The following is a 17,748-nucleotide window of genomic DNA, read 5'->3' as shown; positions in this document are numbered from 1 at the left end:
AGTAGGACGAACTGGAAGGAAAAGTGGTTCTTACAAGTTTATTTGTACTATATGACCTGGCACCGAGTGTTTATACACAACGACAGACCGTTCAGTTATATTTTCACCACGCCTTCTTCTCCTCCTCCGCAGCGACAGCAGGAGCACTCTCCTTCCTTCCTTTCTTCAAAATCCCTGCCAGTTTCGCCTTCAACTTATTCACCCCCTTCTTCAACCCGCTCTCCGGGCCCTCATTCGCCGCCACGAACCTCCTCACCAGTATGTTAAACATGCCGCCAAACGCCAAGGCAATAGCCGTTGACGTGAAGATGATGACATTGTACGGCATGCTGAAATCGGGCGTCGGGAGGTTGCAAAGCAATGTCGTCGTTCTCAAACTGTATGCCGCAAACCGCGAATTTCTTCCATTCCCACCGCTCTTGTCCTTGTTCAAAATAGTAATGACAGCGGCGGCCACATCGAACCCGCGATTCGCGTCCGGAGGGTACTCGGTATACCGCAGGATGGACTTCTCAAAGTCGTAGGTGAGAAAAACGGTAGAAGCGGGCGGGACGGTCATGCGGACTTCGAGTTGGGTTCCGCGTGCGCGGTCGACGGCGGGGCGGTAGTAGACTTCCTGGATTAGGGAGTCGGCCTTGCCGGGCTGTCCGTCGACGCGGGCCGAGATGGTGTGCAGGTAGATGCGCATGAACCAGGGAAGGGATTCCATGTAGATGAACTCGACTTCCTGGTCGGGGCTGGGGTTGCGCAGAATGGTCTGGACGCCGCCGCGCTCTTGGCCGTGGCCGGTGAAACTGCGTTCGGCGTAGAGGAGGGGCGTTTCGGGCTTGGCGACGTGTTCGATTACTACTGATCCATCCTGGGCCTCAGGGGCAGGGAGGAAGATCTCGAAGTCGTTCTCGGCGGGGAAGTCGAAGCAGCGTGAGGTCTGATCGGGGTTCTTCTTCTCAACAGCGCCCTCGGAGGCGAAGACGATACGCGAATCGGGAACTTGGATGCAGACAGGAGACACGGTAGGGTCGGTTAGAGGGCAGGTTCCCTTGATAGGCTTGCCGAAGATTTGGGATAAAGACCAATCCTGGTTGGCGGCCGAATCGGTGGGGAAGCAAGTATCGTGGGCGTGGTACGGCTTCGAGGTGTTGCACTTCATCTCGTGGGCCGGAGGGGGCCTGGGAATCGGGTTATCTAGGCCGGTTTCGTCAGTTACAGTCTCTAACCATGTCGCTCAAACACTAGAACACATACCTCTGGGTCTCTTGGATCGGTCAATGTCCAGAACCATATCGATGCTTTGCTCGATCTGCAACACACACTCGCCGTCCTCCGGACACACGGGCCGAATATCGATCGCCATTGTCTGCCATGAGGAGTCGAAGAGCTTATGTCCGTCAAGCAATGACGCAATACCAGCCTTGCCCTTGCATGGAAGAAGCTTAAGGAAGGGTGTCAAGTTCTCGGTACAGACAACTTCGTGGGGTAGCACGCCGTAAAGTAGGTGCATGTTCGTCGCGTTCGCGTCGATGTGGTTGCCCTCGGGCTGGAAGGACATGACGGGACGGGTGGTTCTGGTGCTGTCGATGAAGTTGAGAGAAGCACAGAAGAGACCAGATAGAGCGTTGGTGAGCGTCAGCCATTTACGGTCGGCCCTACATGGTGTCTGTAGTTAGTCTCTGCCCAAGTCATGATCCGTGGTGGTGAAACATACTCCTCGTCTGTATCTGCCTCCAGCCACGCCCACATCTCAACACCTGTTCCACCCTCGCGCGCACCATTCCACGGCCTTGCGCCCCAGCTCTCGGCATCCCATCTTCCCAGACTAAACCTCAAGTGTAACTCGCGCGTGCCGGCATGCTCGAGGATCTGGCCCAGCGACCTGGGAAAGAATCGGAAATTGTGCGCCTCGAAGGCAGAGAGCGATGTGTTGGAGCGGAAGTTGAAGCTGGCGAGCAGAGTCGACAATGGTAGCGGGCGCAATATTAGTTGTTCGTGATAGTCGGATCGGGAGTTGGAAATGGAATCGGCAGGGGAGGAGGCAATGGCGAGCGCAGTGTAGGGCGAGAAGCAAAGAAGAGAAAGTAAGGAGAGTAAGAAGGAAGAAGGCAAGGATGGACACATTGTATTAACTGGAGTGAACGCTGTCTATTGCCGTCGTCTATCCATTTGCTTGATCTGTACGTCCACCACAAAGTACCAAAAGCAATTTCCGGAGACAATGGCAAGGAAGACAGAAGTGGAAGACACGACGGGAAAGATGGTGACAGTTCACACCTTACTGGTAACTTTTAACTTTTGTTGGTGTTGGGTGCCCTGGCTGCCGTCAGATCGCAACTTGCCCGAGCAGGCACCCCCCATTGCTGACGGGAGGTGCTGGAAGAGTGCCTGCCGCGCCCTGGCACAGCGGGACAAGACCCAGAAGGGATGGAATGGATTGTTGATGACAGCACATTTCCAGTGGATGAACCGGGATTATAGCGGCAACAGGGGAGTGGTAAAGTGGGTCCACTTCCCCGGTTTCAGCGATCAGGTTCCATCCAGCAAGCAGCCTTGCATGCGCGGCTGACTTTTGCGACTGCATTCGACCTCCAAAATCTTGGGAATTTCTCCCAAACAAAACAAAACGTCAGCAACCGTCGAAAGCGCTTTACCATCACCAGCCCTCGCATTTTCCGTCAAATCAAAACCTAGCGACGCCTATCGAAACCAAAACATCTTCATAGTAATAATTATAAACAACAAAACCAATCATGGCGGCCGAACAAAGAAAGCTGCTCGGTAAGTCTCATCCCATACTCCCCCACCCCCAACAAACTCCCACTAACTTCTTCACCCCAACCATGCAGAGCAGCTAATGGGCGGCGGCATCTCCTCCCGCTCCGCCCAACTCTCCCTCACCGACCCCAAAGTCTGCCGCTCCTACCTCGTCGGCACCTGCCCGCACGACCTCTTCACCAACACCAAGCAAGACCTCGGCCCGTGCTCGCGCGTGCACTCGGAAGCCCTCAAGGCCGAGTACGAAGCCCTGCCCGAACAAGAAAAGAAGAAGTACGGTTTCGACTACGACTACATGCGCGACCTGCAAAAGTACATTGACGAGTGCAACCGACGGATCGACGCGGCACAGCGACGCCTCGAAAAGACGCCCGACGAGATCCGGCAGACAAATGTGTTGCTCAAGGCCATCTCGGACTTGGGCACGACCATTGCGACGGGTCTGCTGGAGGTGGAGATCTTGGGAGAGCTGGGCGAAGTGGGGAGGGCGTATGACGAGCTGTTCAGGGTGCGCCAGGCGCAAGCGGCGAAGCAGGAGAAGGAGAGAGAGCTGAAGGCGCTGTCGGATACGAGTGGCCCGTCAGGCCATCAGAAGCTGCAGGTGTGCGACGTGTGCGGGGCGTACCTGTCCCGGTTGGATAATGATCGCAGACTGGCGGATCACTTCTTTGGCAAGATGCATTTGGGATATGCGCAGATGCGGAAGACGTATGATGCGTTCCCGAAGGAGATGCGTGGACGGCAGAGGCCGATGGGAATGGGCGGTGGTGGTGATGATGATATGGGTGGTGTGCCGACGGGTCCTGGTGGACGACACGATGACTGGGGTAGAGGCCGTGGACCTAGGAGTGGCGGTGGCGGTTATCGTGGACGTGGTCCTAGACGTGGTGGATGGTAGGGTGCTTGAGGCGTCGGTGATTAGGGAAGAAACCGGAAAAGGAGATGGATACGATGCAAGATCTGGCGGAATCATGTGCATTGAAAGGGCGTTGGAGGCGTTTTACACTATTCGAGCTTGGGATTTGAAGAAGTCGGAGCTTGTCCCGTTATGGTCTTTATTTTTGCAGCCCGCGTAGAGAAAAGAAGCTATCAGTTAGGTAATTTATGAGAGCGCAACACACAGATAGGTATAAAATCGACGTTACCAGCAATTACACTTTAATCGATGCGGTATAACTCGGGTTATCCTTTACATTGTGCATAATCAATTGCCGTTCCGGCTCGCAATCTCAATTCAGATTCTTGTGGTATCAATTCGTCTGTTCGCTTTTACAAAATCGCTGTTGTCTAGACATTTTTCGTATCACATGAAAGAAACACCTCGCTTCCATCCTCTACGGCCAAAGAAAAGCCTGTGGTTTCCAGGACCCCTCTACAGGTCGCCCTCCCGAGGAAAATACACCGAGTCGTCACCAACGGCAAGTTACTCCTCTGGTGTCGCATTATCCTCATCGGAATGCATGTTGGGACCCTTCCACCGACGCATTTGGGTAATATCGGATTCTGTCACCCATTTCATAATGTTTTCCGGGTTTTTATAATGGCGATAGGATCGTTCATCTTCAACGTGCTCGCTTATCAAATGTTGAACGTCCAGCAATGCTCTGTTGCGTGCTGTAAGTGGCAAAACTTTGGATACTTTGTGGCTCACGGGTTTTTCTATTGCCCTTTCTGCGAGTTTCTGTTGCATTTCCCCGAGGTCCCTCTGATATTGCTCGAGGCTTCTTTGTACCCTGCCCGCCTTGGACCGTTCGAGATGTTGGAGGCCGGCTGGTAGCTTGTCTAACGCTGGAGTGGCCACCGGCGTTTTAAGGGTTTGACGGGCAGTGGCTATCTGATCTGAAGTTAGAGTGGCATCAACCTTTGGTGGTTCAAGACCTAGGTGGGCAGCCACTACTTGGGCTGGAACTGAGAGGAAACCCTTCACCTTCGCCAGTTTTGTCGACTCACGCTCCGCTGTCGGCTCTTTATTGACTGTGTCTCGCGAATCAGATTTATGGTGACCTTTTGGGCGTGTCGTTGACATTAACGGTGGCTTGATACGAGGAGGGTCCTGAGAATTGGACCGAAGGGTTGAAGCGAAGGTAGGCCGCGCATAAGAAGGTTTCTAGTTTTCCTTTGACTTCGCCTGCGCGTTCGCCGCCTCCTTTGCCTGTGCTGCTTTTTTCGAGATACTTTCTTCCACCTCATCATCCCATCTGCCCACAGCAGGCGAGAGGGGCAAGGAAGCAAAGGATAGGGGGGCGCTTGTGCTGACTTGCGGTGCAGTGGCTTTGCTGCCGGGGAGTGCAGGAAACTCGTCAGGGGTCAACTTCGGTTTGTCGGCTTTTGGTGCACCAGACCCAGGCCCGGAGCGTTCAGCACGAGGGGCCGCTGGGCCATCCGCCTTCCAGTCCCTGCCGCGGTTTCGGTTATTGTCACGCTGATAGAAACGCTGACCAGTCTCGTTCTCCGGGTCCGGCTCGAAAAGGGTACGACCTCCATACCCATCACCTCCCCCACGACCTCTTCCGCCACCGAATCCTCCTCTTCCCCCACGACGTCCGCCACGGTAACCGTTTCCCTGCTCATTGCCGTCAGCCGGATCTTGCGCCCACGATTGTGTGTTTGCAACCCCCCTAACACCCCTGTAGCCTCTTCGGTCCTCCTCTCTCATGCGCTCCTCCTTGCCCTCGTCCCAAGAGCCGCCCTCCTTAGCGCCCATGGCGCGCATCTTGCGCTCACGGTTCTTTTCCCGCTCCTCCTCCATCTTCTTGCGGTCTTCCTCGGCGGCCTTCCTCTTGGCCGCTTGCTCGGCACGACGTTTCCTATCCTCTTCCATGCCCTTAGCGTAGGCGGCAGCATGCTCATTTTCGTCACGTTGGGCTTGTTCGAAACGCTTAGTTTTCTCAGCGGCCATTATACGCATCTTCTCCATCTTGGCTGCCAGTTCGTCTTCAGTAAGTTTGGTGCGTGGGTTCGCGCCGGAACCAATTCTAGCGGCCGATGAGACACTCGCAGTGTTACGGCCAGCTTCCTTATCCCTGGCTTCTTTCTCGCGAAATTCTTTAGGGGCGGAGGGAGGTGTGCTGGAGGTGGACTGCTGTTGTTGAGACTGTGTCGCGCTGTTGTTGCCGGTGTTGCTGTTGACGTTGTTGTTGACGTTGTTGTTGACGTTGTTGTTGACGTTGTTGTTGACGTTGTTGTTGGCTTTGGGGTGACGATTGTTGTTGCGTGGTTGCTTCTCAAGACCTTTGGGAGCGTGACGCGAGTTGGCAAGTCCTTTGGGTGCTTGAGGCGCGGGGGTAGACTTCTGGACAGGCGCTGACTCCAACGGTTGAGGGGACTCCACGGCAGGGGAAGCATGACTCGTGATGTCCGTGTCTTGTACGGGCGTTCCTGTTTCCGTAGACATGGTCGCGACCTGCTCCTCGGGCGCTACGGGCTCGAAGTCGTCGGCGAAGAGGTCGTCGTCAGTACGACCTCCAAAATGTTCGGAGTCCATAGTGCCGAAAGAATATATATAGCGCGTAAGAGTGCAATATAAAGGATTTGGGTGAGGCGACCTTGGATTTCCACAAAGCCTGGTGGTGATAGTAGGGTGGGAGGGGTTGTAGTCGAGTCTAGTCGCGTGTATTGCTGTGTTTGAAACAGACAACGGAGGGGGGCAGCTAGCTTAAATATACGTTGGAATCTGGTAAATATTGAGGCAAACCGAGAAGTGGAAGGTCTGGCCGGGGTATGTACAAGATCCAACAATTCGAGGTGATCGATCTGGTAAGAGATTGCCTTGAAGTTCGGGCGTTACAATCGAAGGGGAAAGACGAATGGATGGTTGACTGTTGCTGGGACATAACGACGGGAGGTCACAGGTGGGGCGAGCAGAAGGTTGGGCAGGCGGGGCAGGCAGTGGTAGAGGTCCGGAGTCGAGGGGAAAAGGCGGGGGCAGGCAGCAGGCACCTGGCAGGCAGCGGGACAGCGCCAAGGGGCTGTTAATGGTAGGTAGAGAGAGGTACGTACCCGCTGTGTACATAAACCGACAAGTCGAACAGGGACGACCACGACGGGACGCCCCGATGCCCGTTCAACGTCTTGGCTTTGCTTGTTTCCTTCCATTTCAACTTCTCGCACCTGCAACTTGATGCAGTCTGCTTTTCCAACCCTCGTGTTCGGATTGGAAGGTAAAAACCAGAATACCTTTATGTATTCTTTACGCTTTCCAGGATCCGAGAGTCGCCTCACTCGAGATCCGACCACCCATTTGTTGACTCATTGGACACATACCTATACCGCACTTATTGACGAGATTCGCATACGCTTTAGGCAAAGTCTCGCCGGGCAAGACATCTTTTTTCGGTGTTTTCTCACATAAGATGGTCTAACAGGACCATGTGCAGTGCAGCCACACTCGTCACTTTGTCGTGCCCAAAGCCATGGACTGAGTGATTGCGGCACATATATCACAAACCTCCATCCTCCTCGCTCCGCAACACCACGCAATCGATCATTCTCGGACTTATCGTGGTCAATAACAATAACTCTCACTCCTCTTTCACGGATTTTTAGGGCGATATATCCGCCTTTCAGGGCCGATGGATTTGTGGTTGAGACCCTACTTCCACACCTTCCATCTCATCCTTTGACATCCTTGGGCGAACAGTGAATTCCTCCGTGTGGGGGTACTTCACCACCTTCCCCTCAGCAGGCTTGCCAACGTGGTCACTTGTAGCTTGTCAGCAACAGACATTGGAGAGATGGCCATTCCCGTGTCAGCCTTTGCTAGTTTAGGCCTTAGCGTAGGTTGAATAAGACTACATGAACTAAAAGATCCCATATATTATTGCCCATCTAGTCTCATCAAATTCAGTCCTCTTTTCTTTGTTATTTGCGAATATTTATTGCGTACACCAAACTGTCAACATCAACCACTGTCAAGATGGGGGACACTCTTGAAAAACCAGACTTCCGACCCATCCTTAACCCAACCAAGCAACGCCCGCTTGGGACTCCTCCGCACAAGGAGGTAAGTAATTCACCCACTGCTTTGAGAACGTTTGAGACTAACGTACGGCAAAGACCATCATCAAAGATGCTTTCAGACTTCGCACTCTGATGGCTATGGGCGCGCTCGCTCAGATCGTCCTCTTCGCCATCCTGCCTTACCGTTATGCCGTCGTCCCCGCCTTGATCCTCACTCTTCACTCGATTGGTTCGACCATCGGCCAAATGTTCTTGTGCAAGACCAATGAAAATCCATACATGACCGGTGTCACTCAAGGTTTCACCAGCAGCCAGCCTCCCTCATGGCAAACCGGTCGCTACCCCAATGCGCCGTGCTCCAGCTCCATCGTCGTCTTCCACCTCGGCGTCTCCTACAACCACCCGCTGGGCCCCGCCTGCCCCGGCGCCTACGAACTCTACACCCACTTCATGAACATGATCAAGGCCATAGACGAGAAAAAGGAGGAGTACGGCCTCCTGGGCATGTCCAGTTGGAAGCAGACCAAGCGCGCCACCCACAATGCCGCCATGACGGTGTTTTACTTTCGCGACATCGAGGGATTGCACAAGTTTGCGCACGACAAGGAGCACCGCGACGGTTGGGACTTTTTGCACGCGTTCCGCAAGAAGGGATACAACCACATTACGGCGCTGCACGAGACCTTTGAGGTGCCTGCTGGCGCCTGGGAGTCGATCTACCTGGATTCGCCACCTATCCTTATGGGAGATACGACTATCAGGGTGACGGAGAAGGATGGGAGCGCAACTTGGTATCATAGTCTTGTCGATGCGTCGGTAAGGCCATTGACGGGAATGATGAACAGGATGGCGAGGGGTAAGGCGACTGCGAGGGAGGGATACGCTTAGTAGAGTTGGGTTGCGGGTTGATAGGTGGTAGTGTTGAGACGGTGGTAAGATAGGGAGAAGAATTGGATAGACATAAAGTTCGATAGGTAGGTAGGTATAAACCTTCACCAACTAGCGCCATTTCATGCCGCCCTTTTCAGCCAAAACACGAACACGGTGTGTGTGTGTCAGTTCCCAGAACAACCTTTTTTTCCCCTAGTACGTCACACACACCCCAGGCAGCACTGACCACATCGTAACTGTATCAAAGTCGTCTTAGGGGAAAGGTTTCAGGTACGAAATAAACGTGGTCAATCGCATGCTAACGGATTCGCGATCTGGGGTGGATAACTCTATGAAAAGCCCACGTGGAGACCCCGCAAAAGACCAGTAAGATATTTGTGTCTGTCACTAATCTTAGACCATCTGATACCGGAGTTTCAACATCTTCCTTCGAGGCGTTGAGTGGGGATTTACACAGTGATCAACATAGGTAGTGGTGATCTGTTAGTAAATAATTTGTAGAGGTATGTTTGTGGATCCCCATCCATTGAGTCTTGCGTGAGCTTGAAATTACAGCATAAAGCTTTCATAGCTACGATCTCAAATATTGCTGTAATGGTGTGGCTGGGTATACGGAGCAGGTTTCACTTCATCTGTTTTCGCGATCGTGTAGTCCAGGTTGTCGATGACGTCGCTGTCGATACAGTCAGCATCAACCCTAACCCTGTGGTACCTACCTACCAACCTACCTGAGCTAGCTGCCCACCGACTGCCAACTGCCCCTGTCAAGAACCACTCCAAGCTCGGACGTATCGTGACTTTTCGTCCAACTCAAAGAAGCCGAAGACCTCCAACCACATCAGAACGCATAAACATTTCATTCATCTGTCGACACATGATGCTCTTACCAATGTGGATTACCCCGGGATGGGCTGGCGGTCAGCATGTCCAATAGGGTACCAACATGGCCAACCGAAATCTGTACTAATTTCCGGAGCTTGGACCCTGAAAAGAGTCTGGTAAGCCGTTCGGAGCTGCCAAACCGCGCCCAGGCCCGTCTTAGGTAGCAGGCTTCCATCGAATTGAGCCGAGGTTGGAGAAGATCCGATCCAATTTCGTCCATGCCGTAAGTATTGAACCGATTTGGTGTTTTCGTTGTCGATGCAAAACAACAGGTTTTGGAAAACTAATTTGGGATCCTAAAGAGCTTGGTCGGTCTTTGTCCGACGCCACCAGATAGTTCATTGTCCCGAGGGACTGGATGTCAGAAGCGATGGGAAAGAGAAAAAAAAAAAGAAAAAAAAAAACTTGGAAGAATAAAAGGAGGAGGAGGAGGAGGCTCTGCTCTTTTGGGAAGCATGTCGAGGTACCTATGGAGGCTCACAACTGAATGGATGCCGCAATTCCCGTTGCCGTCCAGGGACCGTAGCGAATAGTGGTCGAGATCTCGGTTTTCCTGGGAAATTGCATCCAGGCGTCAAGCCTAGGCAACGTACCTTCTGTGGTACATACAGGGACGGTACAGTGGCTCGCAAACGTCAGAATTATGTGCACCAACAATCGGTTTAACCACCACCCCTTCCGCGGCCGTGGCGAACATCACCACTTTTGGTTACATTCACGAAAATTCATTCGTTCATGGTCACGTATCCGTGATCTTGAAAGAGTATATAATTTAACAAGAACCCTGACTGCTCACTCATAAGTTTACAATAACAACCAAGGTTTTGGTGAAACAATGGCCAAGTTTTGAAGCATCAAAATCTGTAGTTACCTGCGCGCGGTACGCATATTTCTGACCTGAGCGAGAGTGGGCAGTTGACCTCCCTTGTTGGCGCAGGCCAATCACGAGCAAATCAGCATCCAGATCCGGCATGTCGTTCAGTGAATGGGCCACAGATTGACCAATCGGTGCGGGAGACAGGCCACTGAAGAATCCGAGAATGACAAGGCATTCCCAAGGACAACTCCTTTTGCGTCTTGTGGTTCGTTGTTTTGTATTTGTCCCGTCCTCTCCTTACATTGTCCATTTCTCGCATCTGTATGGCCACCAAAGGCCTTTGTTGACGTCGTTCCTGTTTTATGATTGCTGACTGCTTTCCATTCAGCTCACTGGTGCTCGCCTCAGCTCCCTAATCCGCCAACATTCATCCATCCATCCACCTCGAGGTCGTCAGTCGTCCGCTCTATCCGCACCAAGAAGACGAAACACAGCCACGCCAGGCCTCCTCCTACAACCCAAAAGTCGTCAAACATTTTCCTTCCAAGATATTGAACCCTTTTCCATGGCTGGCTCGTGGCAAAGGCCCACGCGTACAGCATGGACCTTTGGTGGCGCCTGCTGCAAAGGCAGTCATCAGATCGACAAAAGCAATCGAAGGAACAGGGGCAATTAAGCGCCGCAGAGGAGCATCCAGCCGTCGTGGAACCTGCTCATCATCACCATAATGCGCAACCAGTACATCAGTTACACTCACCGGCGGCGGCGCCACAGTTACGCGCCGGATTGACCAATCTCAATACAAATGACCACAACGACCGTCCCATAGAACCTCAATCGAAGAACAATTCTGATACTCCTGTTTCGACTTCTGCTCCCGCTCCTCTCTATGTCCCTTTTGTTCCTTCCACACCACTACGAACCTCGCTCTTTTCTCTCGCTTCTCCTTACTCTCTAGCTTATTCGACTGATTCCTCACCTGTATCTTTGTCATTGGCCTATTCCGATTATGATACGGAGTTCATGGCCCTCTCGACCCCGGAGTTACTCGATACCCGTCGCCAACACAAGGATAATATCCCCAAGGCTTTGGCATCACAGAAAGGCGACATTGTGGCGGATCGATCTTCTGACGGCAGCCAACAATATGTGCAGCGAGCGAGTGGTAGCGGCATGATGCCAGATTCGACACCTTCTACCAACATGGACCGTCCCACAAGACCACCAAGTCTGGATGTCCAGCTTTCACGCCAAAAAAAGAGATTATCGCTACTGGGAAGGCCATCACCCGCTTATGGTGAAGCAACCAGTGCCAGAAGCAGCTTGGTGAGCCCAACTCAGCGAAATCATCCGGTGCGCAATTCATCGTCCAGTCGACTGCTTCCTGGGCTCGGTCTTCCAGACTACCCCCGGCAACGGTATACTTACCACGCCTCCGGCGGCTTACGGACTTCGCCCATATCTGAAGATGCTCCCAGCGAAGGGGAACTTGCCTCGGAAATATCCGCCGCCATTCTGAAGGAAACTGAGGAGAACGCTGCGGCGGAACAACCGTCAACAACGCTCAAGATCTGGGGCGCAGTCGCCAGATGTCTAGAAGAAATTACCGTGTCGCTTGGACCGCCGAATTCAAGTGCGCCGGCGGTATCTGCACCCCCGAGCATAGCATACGCTCCGCAGCTAAGAGCTACTCCATCCGTAAGGAGAATGTCGAACTCGGTACAATCGGTGGGATCGCGAAGGACGTCTTACGACGTTGGGGCCAGAAACGACCTTCCGTCCCGGCATCGGAGGGTGATGAGCAGCAGTTCCATCCGAAGCGGCCGACAGGAACGCGATCTGGAAGCGACGTATGCGATGGATGGGCAGGGCGTGGAGGGATACTCCTGCCCATTCCGGGTGCGCAACCCGGTTCGCTTCAATATTCGTGACCACGAAGTTTGCGCCATGACTTCTTTCGAATCACTGGCCGACTTGCGACACCATGTTATGTCGTATCATAGAAGGCGCGCAATGCCTCACCAATGTCAGCGATGCAAAGTCGGATTCCCCACGCAGAAAGGGTTGGACGAACACCTGATGCTGCCCAAGGATGAAATGTGCGACACAGTCCCCGCGGAAACACCCCGCAATCCCGAGGATGGAATATCTGAGGATGTGGATAGGACTTTAGCTTCTGGCAATGGGATCCGAACCTGGGATGACTTGTGGCGTCTGATCTTTTCCCTGGATGATCAGATTCCTAGTTCTGGTAAGCAGCAAACCCAAGAGCCTCGAGCTCACCTTTTGAATGAAGACATGACAACTAACCCATCATGCAGACTTCCATCCCGTCATCGAACTAGCCGAGGTCGAGCAGCAATTTGACGAAGGTCAAGAAGCGCTGAAAACGCACTTGCAAGAGACACTTCGGCTCTTTCTTCCGGAGGCCATCGACGACGCCTACCGCAACTTTTTGACCGGTCAACTGGAACTGGTCTTTGAGGCACACAAAGCCAACACCATCAGGAAATGTCTCCACCGTATTCATGGCAGCACCAACAACGACACCACCGGCGGACAAGGCACCTCGCCAGAGGACAAGAGGCGACGATCCTCCAGCGGCGCTGAGAATGTCAACCTAGCGCGCCGCTCAACGCGCAGGAACCGCCAAAGCGCCATATTCAGTGGTTCTCGCGCCCAAGAAAGGCACTCTTCATCAACATCAGATGGCCTGTTCTCCCCTTCTCTGCTGCCGCCGTGGCAGTCAAGACGGGGAAGCAACGCTCCCAGTAATATCAGCAACAATAACAACAAACCCGCATCACGACGAATGTCAGATGCCACTGGCGGCCGACCAAACCTCACCGGCAATCCCCCAACCAGCCCCAGACGTCTCTCCCCCCACCCAACGCCCACCCTTTCTGTTTCAGCAACCGTGGCGACCAACGAGTCTGACGACACAGCTTTCAAGTCGCCCACCACACCAGCTTCCTCCCCCGGTCCAGCACCGCTCATCCACGTAGCAGCCCAGGGAGGAGGGGCTTCTAACTTCTCAATCTCGCATGACTCGGGCTGCGCCTGCACTTCCCCCTCCGCCTGCCGATGCAATGAACTCCTAGCCCTTGGCATCCACCATAACAGCCACAACAGCCATTATCACGGACATCCTCCCGCCCGCCCCAAAACCGCGCCAATCCCTTACCGAGAGCGTATGGAAGAGCTTTCGGTTCTCAAGCATCGGTTGCGCCATCAGCCCGCTCTGCAAGTCAGGACGACAGGCATCGACTTAACCGGGGGATTAGAGGGGCGAAGGGCTTGGACGGGTGATGTCCGGATGTATGATGAAGAGGACAGTGACGACGATGAGGATTCGAATAACGTGTTCTTGAGGCCAAAGACTGGAGAGAGTTTTGATTTGGCTTTTCGAGGAGCGATGTCGGCGAGGGATGTGAGGGAGTCGTACTCGCCGCAGAGCTTCAAAGAGAGGTTGTTGAGTAGAGGGAGCAGTGTTAGGGGCGTGAAGCAGCTGGAAGTTGAAGATGGTGTTGGCGAGAAGACTCAGGGGCAAGAAATGGGACTGAATGGCAGTGGCTCCGAGGGGACGTCAAGTCAGAGGGGGAGTTGGATGGGTTGATTGCGATTCTTTGGAGGCCGCCAAGAGTGGCTTGAACTGGGTGTGGAAGCTTCGATCAATCTAATGGAAGAGCGATAGGGGATAATAGCTGGTTCTATTTTTTTTAACTTCGAAAACATAAGCGGATATAATCAGTTTTGGAAATGACTGCGGCACAAAGCAACTTCAGTTACTTGCCAGTTTTAATACATACAAGAATGATAATGAATAATGATTGTAATTGGCCTAACACAGGAGGTAGCGGGTGGAAGTTGCCGTCTGGATGTTAGTTTGGAACAGCGAGGTAGGTCCTGAAGGGTCAGAAGACATTTCAAGTCCTGACGAGTAGGAATACCAAGCTAACAAACAAACAAATAGACAAACTAGCATTTGGGCTGTATCAATTGTGTCCATCAAGGTCCTCACCCAGCCCGTCATCGTCGAATTCACTGTACATATTCATCGTATCCATCGTTAGCTCTGCACTTCAGTAGCAGTAGAACTTTGCAATCTCATCTCAACCGAGGCGCAGCTAAGTAGGTAAGCTGGTAAGGCATCCTTGAAACTGAAAGCGGAGGTGAACTGAAGATGCATTGGCTATTGGAGAATGAAAAAAAAAGTTGTTGTCGGCCCCTAGGTTCAACAACCCCAAAAAGCCTTATCGCCCGCGTATAGTCGCTTATCGTATACGCGTATATCTCGCCGAAACCGACCAAACCGATTTGCGCTAAACCGCATTCGGTTTTCCAACGTCCCTTTCCCGCTCGTTCGTCATTAAGAAGCACTCAGCCTCAAACTCAAAACTACCTAGCTAGGTGAAATAGTGTATGTAAGCGGTAGATCGGATTCGTTGGAAAGGATCGAGACCCTGGTATGGGGCAATACGCGTATAGCCCGGCAAGGAAACCGAGAAGCTTAATTCCCAGTTCGCAGTCTTTGCAGTTGGGACACTAACACCTTACCGCGGGAATCAGTAGGGAGGTTTGTTACGGAGACATCTTGAAGGTTGAGTAGAACTATGTATCTACATGTGTATACGCGTATAGAATACATAGCGCTGCGGATACGGCCCGCTTCTTGCTTTAAGCTTCTACTCATCTCGTCGCTCTGCAGCATAGAATACCTACCCGTTGGGACGACGTTGTTAGGCAGGTAGCAGGGCAGTCCAGTCCAGTCCAAGCTGTCAACCAGGCAAATAGAAAATGTTGGTTCGGTCGAGGTCGCGGTTAGACGTTGAGGCTGTGAACTTTGTCCAAGGAAAAATTACGCGTTTAGGTATACATGTATGTTACCCATATGCCTCTGCTTCGGTTTCCTCGTAAAGGAGCTGTGGTTCCCTCTGGACTTACATATATGTTTGAAGCGGTGCCGGTTCTTCGTGATATCGGCCGCATCATCATCATCATCAACAACGCAGTAACATCGGTATTTCTTTCTTGTCCCTCATTTTTCCCTTCTGTTTCCTCGATCTACCTTTTTTTCCCCTCCCTTTGGATCTAGAAAGCTCTTCGACCTCAATCTCATCCTCGAAAGCTTGCGACGATGTCGGACAACAACTCAGACCTAGCAACCTTCGCGTACTACAAATATGACCCGTCCACAGCAGCCAATGCCATCTTCGTCGCCTTGTTCAGCATCACCGCCGTCGGCCACGCGTTTCTGCTCGCTAGGAACAGGACGTGGTACTTTATCCCGTTCTTGGTGGGATGTCTTTGTACGTTTTTCCATCCCCTTGCCGTTCCAGGTCTTCTCACAAGCCAACCAACTTCGAATTCGATTTGCTAACCGTCCACGACAAAAAACAATAGTCGAAGCAGTCGGTTACATAGGTCGTGTGATCTCCGCCGGGGAAACACCCGACTGGACCTTGACGCCGTACCTCATACAGAGTCTCCTGATCCTCTTGGGACCCTCCCTCTATGCCGCGTCCATCTACATGATTCTCGGCCGACTCACTTGCATGCTGGAGGCAGAGGCGTACTCGGTCATCAGGGTGAAGTGGTTGACTAAGATATTCGTGTTGGGTGACGTCTTTTCATTTCTGGCGCAGGGTGCTGGTAAGTCATCACTTCTCCCTCTCCTCTCCTATACCCAGTCAGTCAGTCAATCAGTCAGTCAGTCAGTCAGCACTCTAACACAAACACCAAAACAAACCAGGCGGCGGCATCCTCGCCAAGGCTACCACCCCCAAAGACCAAGACCTCGGCAACAACATCATCCTCGTCGGCCTGGGCATCCAAATCGCCTTCTTTGGGCTCTTCATCATCACCACCATTATCTTTCATTTGCGCATCGCCGCCAACCCGACCGCCAAGTCTTACTCCGTCGCCGTCCCATGGCGCCAGCTACTTTGGGTCCTGTACGTGACCAACACGCTCATCCTGATCCGCTCAGTGTTTCGCATGATCGAGTACGCCTTGGGTTGGGATTCCATTTTGATGAAGCGCGAGGTGTACCTGCTGGTATTGGACGGCATGCTCATGGTGATTGTGAGCGTGGCGTTTATGCGGTATCATCCCAGCAAGTTTCTGGTGGGGTATAAGCAGGTTGGGATGAGGTCGGCCATTGATCTGGAGGGAAGTACGGTCGAGGGCGATTATACGATGACGTCGTATGGTGGTGGTGGACAGGGCCGTCCCAGTACTAACCTCAAGGCGCATGATTCTTCTCGGCTGGAGGCGGACAGGAGGGACAGTTTGATGTTGGGCCAGAGCAGGCACCACCGCCAGACGCCGTCCGATGACGCGAACTCATACACTCCGTTGCGCAGATGAGAGGGTGAGATGATGGGCGTGCGAGTCGAGGGAGCTTGATCCAAGTTCCTTTCTGGTGCGATATGGTTATGCTTGATTGAGACAGTGGTTAGATTTTGGTTACTTGTACTGGGAAAGACAGACGATTGATGTCTGTTCAGAACTTCAGCGGGATGTTAAAACTAGAGGGTGTTTGGCGGTTAACATCATGGTTTCTTGTGTCTTTGTGTGTGTGTGTGTGTGTGTGTGTGGTTGGCTTGATGGGTAGTAAAGAAGATCCGATGATATGTATGAGCTTGGAATAAGAACGTCCAGAGAAATCTGAATAGACTTAATCGAACATGAATGTCGACCTCAATTTAACGAGCATGACTCTTGTCTGCGTCAAGGCGCACACAGCTGAGATGCTGTATGGGTGGTTCTCGAAGAAGGCATCAGAAGGGCAACGGGAGGAACATGCTCTTTCATGCGTAGGTCCTGAGTTTCGGTCAATACAGGCAAGCTGTCGAACCCCTCGTCGCGATGTCGAGGTGTGATAAGATGTAACGGGTGAAAGAGAGAGACTGTGACGATGATCGAATGGGATAACTGCCCGCCGGCAGGCAAACAGCAGGCAATGATCAAGATAGCGGTGAAGAAGGGCAGAATTCCCAATTAGAGATGATGAACCTAAAATCGGACAACTGCGACGGTCACAGTCGAACGAAGCAACTTCGATATAAGGTTCAATACAAGAAGAAAGACGAGTTGGAAGCTTCTGGCTCATACATATATAAGTGCTCAATATACACTCAATTTCCATACCCGTTTCACTCCACGACCGAATATTTCGTGCTACCAGCGCAGAGGTAGGTAGGCACACTATAGTAGTAGAGCGGGAAATTACCCCTCGATTATCAGGCACATGCCCCTGATGGCAGCACACAATGACAGTGGTGGTTAGGCGTAGCGCCCAGGCCGCTACCGTGCCGAATCAGTGGAGGGAGGGAATTTCCTCAGCTGCAACTGAACTGAACTGATCCCGACCCGATCCTTGCCCCGCAGCAAAATTTCTAATCTCTTATCAGCCGCGATTCCACAGT

At 52.6% G+C, this 17,748-nt stretch overlaps 6 protein-coding genes across 6 annotated transcripts; 4 read left to right on the top strand and 2 right to left on the bottom strand.

Annotated features, from left to right (window-relative positions):
* Positions 1 to 13: 13 nt before the first annotated feature.
* NEUTE1DRAFT_68676 (uncharacterized protein) lies at positions 14 to 2,318 on the bottom strand (the record flags this gene model as incomplete). Its single annotated transcript, XM_009855882.1, has 3 exons — positions 14 to 1,185; positions 1,246 to 1,646; positions 1,706 to 2,318. 3 exons carry the CDS (start codon positions 2,113 to 2,115, stop codon positions 104 to 106), a joined length of 1,893 nt encoding a protein of 630 aa, XP_009854184.1.
* A 426-nt stretch (positions 2,319 to 2,744) lies between these two features.
* On the top strand, positions 2,745 to 3,885 carry NEUTE1DRAFT_87357 (uncharacterized protein; the record flags this gene model as incomplete). The annotated part of the gene is made up of 2 exons (XM_009855881.1): positions 2,745 to 2,772; positions 2,841 to 3,885. The coding sequence occupies 2 exons, from the start codon at positions 2,745 to 2,747 to the stop codon at positions 3,665 to 3,667; spliced, it is 855 nt and encodes a 284-aa protein (XP_009854183.1).
* A 955-nt stretch (positions 3,886 to 4,840) lies between these two features.
* NEUTE1DRAFT_124509 (uncharacterized protein) lies at positions 4,841 to 6,253 on the bottom strand (the record flags this gene model as incomplete). The annotated part of the gene is made up of 1 exon (XM_009855880.1): positions 4,841 to 6,253. One exon carries the CDS (start codon positions 6,251 to 6,253, stop codon positions 4,877 to 4,879), a length of 1,377 nt encoding a protein of 458 aa, XP_009854182.1.
* Positions 6,254 to 7,684: 1,431 nt separating this feature from the next.
* NEUTE1DRAFT_103660 (uncharacterized protein) lies at positions 7,685 to 8,616 on the top strand (the record flags this gene model as incomplete). The annotated part of the gene is made up of 2 exons (XM_009855879.1): positions 7,685 to 7,771; positions 7,825 to 8,616. 2 exons carry the CDS (start codon positions 7,685 to 7,687, stop codon positions 8,614 to 8,616), a joined length of 879 nt encoding a protein of 292 aa, XP_009854181.1.
* A 2,905-nt stretch (positions 8,617 to 11,521) lies between these two features.
* NEUTE1DRAFT_68669 (uncharacterized protein) lies at positions 11,522 to 13,934 on the top strand (the record flags this gene model as incomplete). Its single annotated transcript, XM_009855878.2, has 2 exons — positions 11,522 to 12,569; positions 12,640 to 13,934. The coding sequence occupies 2 exons, from the start codon at positions 11,522 to 11,524 to the stop codon at positions 13,932 to 13,934; spliced, it is 2,343 nt and encodes a 780-aa protein (XP_009854180.1).
* Positions 13,935 to 15,485: 1,551 nt separating this feature from the next.
* On the top strand, positions 15,486 to 16,462 carry NEUTE1DRAFT_15323 (uncharacterized protein; the record flags this gene model as incomplete). Its single annotated transcript, XM_009855482.1, has 3 exons — positions 15,486 to 15,627; positions 15,722 to 15,970; positions 16,071 to 16,462. Coding segments are annotated over 3 exons (783 nt in total), but the record flags the coding sequence as incomplete, so codon positions are not given.
* Between the last annotated feature and the right edge of the window lie 1,286 nt (positions 16,463 to 17,748).

The sequence above is a fragment of the Neurospora tetrasperma genome, assembly GCF_000213175.1.
Source record: "Neurospora tetrasperma FGSC 2508 unplaced genomic scaffold NEUTE1scaffold_6, whole genome shotgun sequence".
NCBI classification, from domain to species: Eukaryota; Fungi; Ascomycota; class Sordariomycetes; order Sordariales; family Sordariaceae; genus Neurospora; species Neurospora tetrasperma.
The sequence above is the reverse complement of the archived record's forward strand: the minus strand, read 5'-3'. Positions and strand labels throughout refer to the sequence as shown.